General features: G+C 36.2%; 1 protein-coding gene across 1 annotated transcript in view; it reads right to left on the reverse strand.

The window, feature by feature from the left end:
- Positions 1-3,049, reverse strand: part of CFAP69 (cilia and flagella associated protein 69) — an 87,061-nt gene that overhangs the window by 15,544 nt on the left and 68,468 nt on the right. Inside the window, exon 16 of the mRNA XM_006168998.3 lies at positions 657-738. Coding sequence (XP_006169060.1) covers positions 657-738 — 82 coding nt within the window. The remainder of the gene's footprint in view (positions 1-656; positions 739-3,049) is intronic.

A 3,049-nucleotide genomic window follows, 5' to 3' on the forward strand; every position in this document is an offset into this window, starting at 1 on the left:
CTGGTTTATGATACACTACACTTGGTCACATTACCTCCTAACTATACTCAGTTCTTTTAAAATGCTATTTTTGTTCATCTAATATGGCCCTGAATTTGTTTAATTAATTGCCAGAGTGTGTGTGCACTTGGTAGAGAGAGAACAGAAAGGAGAAAACATCTCCCAGTGGAACGCGGTCATGCTGCATTACCTTCTCCTCCATTTCTCCATCCTGTTGGGATTTTGGTCATATGTGGTGTGACCAAAATCAAGCACACACCAGCTAGGATTCGAAACATGATAGGCCATGTGGAATCTGGCTTCCTTAACCTCTAGGCCACAGAGCTGGCCAGACCTTAACTTAATTTCATAAGAATTGAGAAATTATTAATAAATGACTATGGGTTTTAATATAGTCCAGCTCTTCACAAGAGCTGTTTCTCAGTAGGCTGGAGTACAAAGAAAAAGGAAGTTCTCTGTTTACATGTGTTTGGGAATATGGACCTACATTTTATTTTGTTTAAAACAATATTCGACCATGATTTGGGGTCACGTTTATTTACAGAATAGTGTTCTGCGGTACTCAGTTTAGAAAAAGTTAATGAAGACATATTTATCTTTTAAAATTGTTACAAATTTAAAACAATTTGCCTTAAAATTGTTATGACCATACTTACTGCCAATAAATCCAAAAGGAGAAATATGCCTTCCTTTTCAAGAAAGTAATCCTCTGAGGAATAACATCCCAAAATGCAGCACCTTAAATTAAAAGGAAGTTATTCATTTGACAAACATTTATTGTTATAACTTGCATAGCTTTCTATCAAAGGATTTTGAAGGTATATTTTTTTCTTCATTCCCTTAATTCAAGTAGCACATGTTCCCCTCCCTTTTATTTTTTACCCCAACTCTAACCCTAAGTAGCAATATTTTAGAACATTGAAGAAACTTTACCAGTATAGTTTAATTTTAACCAATTATTAATTATTTATTTATTATAACTATTTCTTTTTTAAAATTATTTTATTTACCTTTATTCATTTATTCATTTTTATTTATTTTTTAAAATTTGATCAGAGAGGGACAGAGAGAGAGAGAGAGTGAGAGAGAGAGAAAGCTGACAGGTTCGAAACTTGAACCATGGTCGGCCGTGTGGGAGTCTAACACCCTTAACCACCACACCACCTGTTGGCCCTAACTATTTCTTTTTTTTAAAGAATTCCTTTATTTAATTTTAGTGTCACTATTTATTTATTTATTTATTTTAAATTGACCAGAGAGAGACAGAGAAGGAAAGTGAGAAAGCAAGCTACCAGGTTCAGGACTCGAACCTATGGTCAGCTATGTGGGAGTCCAGTTGTCCCAACCACCATGCCACTTACTGGCCCCATAACTGTCTATTTCTTTTCTGCAAAAGAAACATTCTCTTTTGCTTTCATATTAATTATTCTTAAAGCTCTTTTTTGATTGCTCAAGTAACTATTTCTTTAAGGTTTAATCTGTCTATTCTCTCTCATGGTGTAGGTATACCTTAAACATTTGTTAATACTTGATTAAAACTCATCTTTGCAGTTGAGATTATTTCTAAAGGGTCTACTGCTTGGGTCTGTTCAGCTCACAAGAAGTGAAGGATTGAAGGTGCTGTCAGGGCTACTTATACTGTTTTCCCTGCTGGGTAATATGGGAACAAGTTATTGTGGATGGTAGTGGTGGTGAATAGTAACCGAGACTAACCTCTGTTCATCCCAGACATTGCAAGCCTGTTGGGGTCAGCTTCTTGGACCCCCTTTCTTAAACATGGCTCATTCTTAAAAACAAACAAACAGACAAAGCCCTTGTTTCTACTCCTTGTGACATGATGGTGGTCACAGGTGGAGGGCAGGGCTACGGTGGTTGTTGGTACATAAAAGGTCCCACTGAGGGGGTTCTGGGGCAGCCAGCCACCTGACCAAACATTATATATATATCCGGATATATCTGTAATGGTGGTTCTGGAAGAGAGTAAAATTTAAATCAACAGACTGTGGAGCATAGGTTGTCCTTCCTAATGTAATTGGCCTTATCCAATCAACTGAAGACCTGAATAAAACTGAAAGGCTGAATAAGAGAGAACTCTTCTGCCTGAGACTCTGCTGGGCTGAGACTCAAGCCTTCAGATTCAAAGTGAAAAACCTGACTCCTCTAGGGTCTTAAGCCTGAGGCTTAAGGCTTTAGACTGGAATTCAGACCATTAGCTCTTCTGTTCCTCAGGGCTTCCATCTCAGATTAGAACTACATCATCACTCTACTGAGTCTCCAGCTTGCTGCTATAGATCTTGGGACTTTTTAGCCTCCATAGTCATGTAAGCCCATTTCTTCCAATAAACCTCTTTGTGTGTGTGTGTGTGTGTGTGTACACACACACATATATAAAATCTTGTAAAACATAATGATGAACCACATATACAATGGTAGTCTCATATAATTATACCATATACCAAGTGTACAGTAGGCTGTAACTGTAGGTTTGTGTAAGTATACTCTATTATGACTACATGAGAACAAAATAACCTAACAAAACATCTCAGAATGTATCTCCTTCATTCAGTGATGCAGTTTGTGTGTGTGTACACACACATCTATCTATCTACCTACCTACCTACCTACCTATATCTATCTATCTATCTATCTATCTATCTATCTATCTATCTATCTATCTATCTATCAATCAATCTATCTATCTGTCCTAGTAGTTCTGGCTTGCTGGAAAAATCTTTGCTAATACTATATTTAAATACAGAGGGTCAACAAAATCTAGAATAATCTTGATGGAGAAGGAATAAGTAAGAAGACATACTTTATCAGTTATCTAAACTTATTAATCACATATAATTATTAAAAGAGTACATTACTGGAGAAGGATAGACAAAAGACCAGCAGAAAGGAGCAGAGAGCATAGAAAGACCCAAAATATGAGACCTTTGATTTGTACAAAGAAGGTACTGCCTAGAATGGATAAAGGGTAGTTTATTCATAAGTTGCACTGGATCATACTATATATATTTTTTTTGAGAGTTTTTTTTTTTTTTTT

This window comes from Tupaia chinensis, unplaced genomic scaffold (assembly GCF_000334495.1).
Source record: "Tupaia chinensis unplaced genomic scaffold, TupChi_1.0 Scaffold146650_1, whole genome shotgun sequence".
Classification (NCBI taxonomy): domain Eukaryota; kingdom Metazoa; phylum Chordata; class Mammalia; order Scandentia; family Tupaiidae; genus Tupaia; species Tupaia belangeri.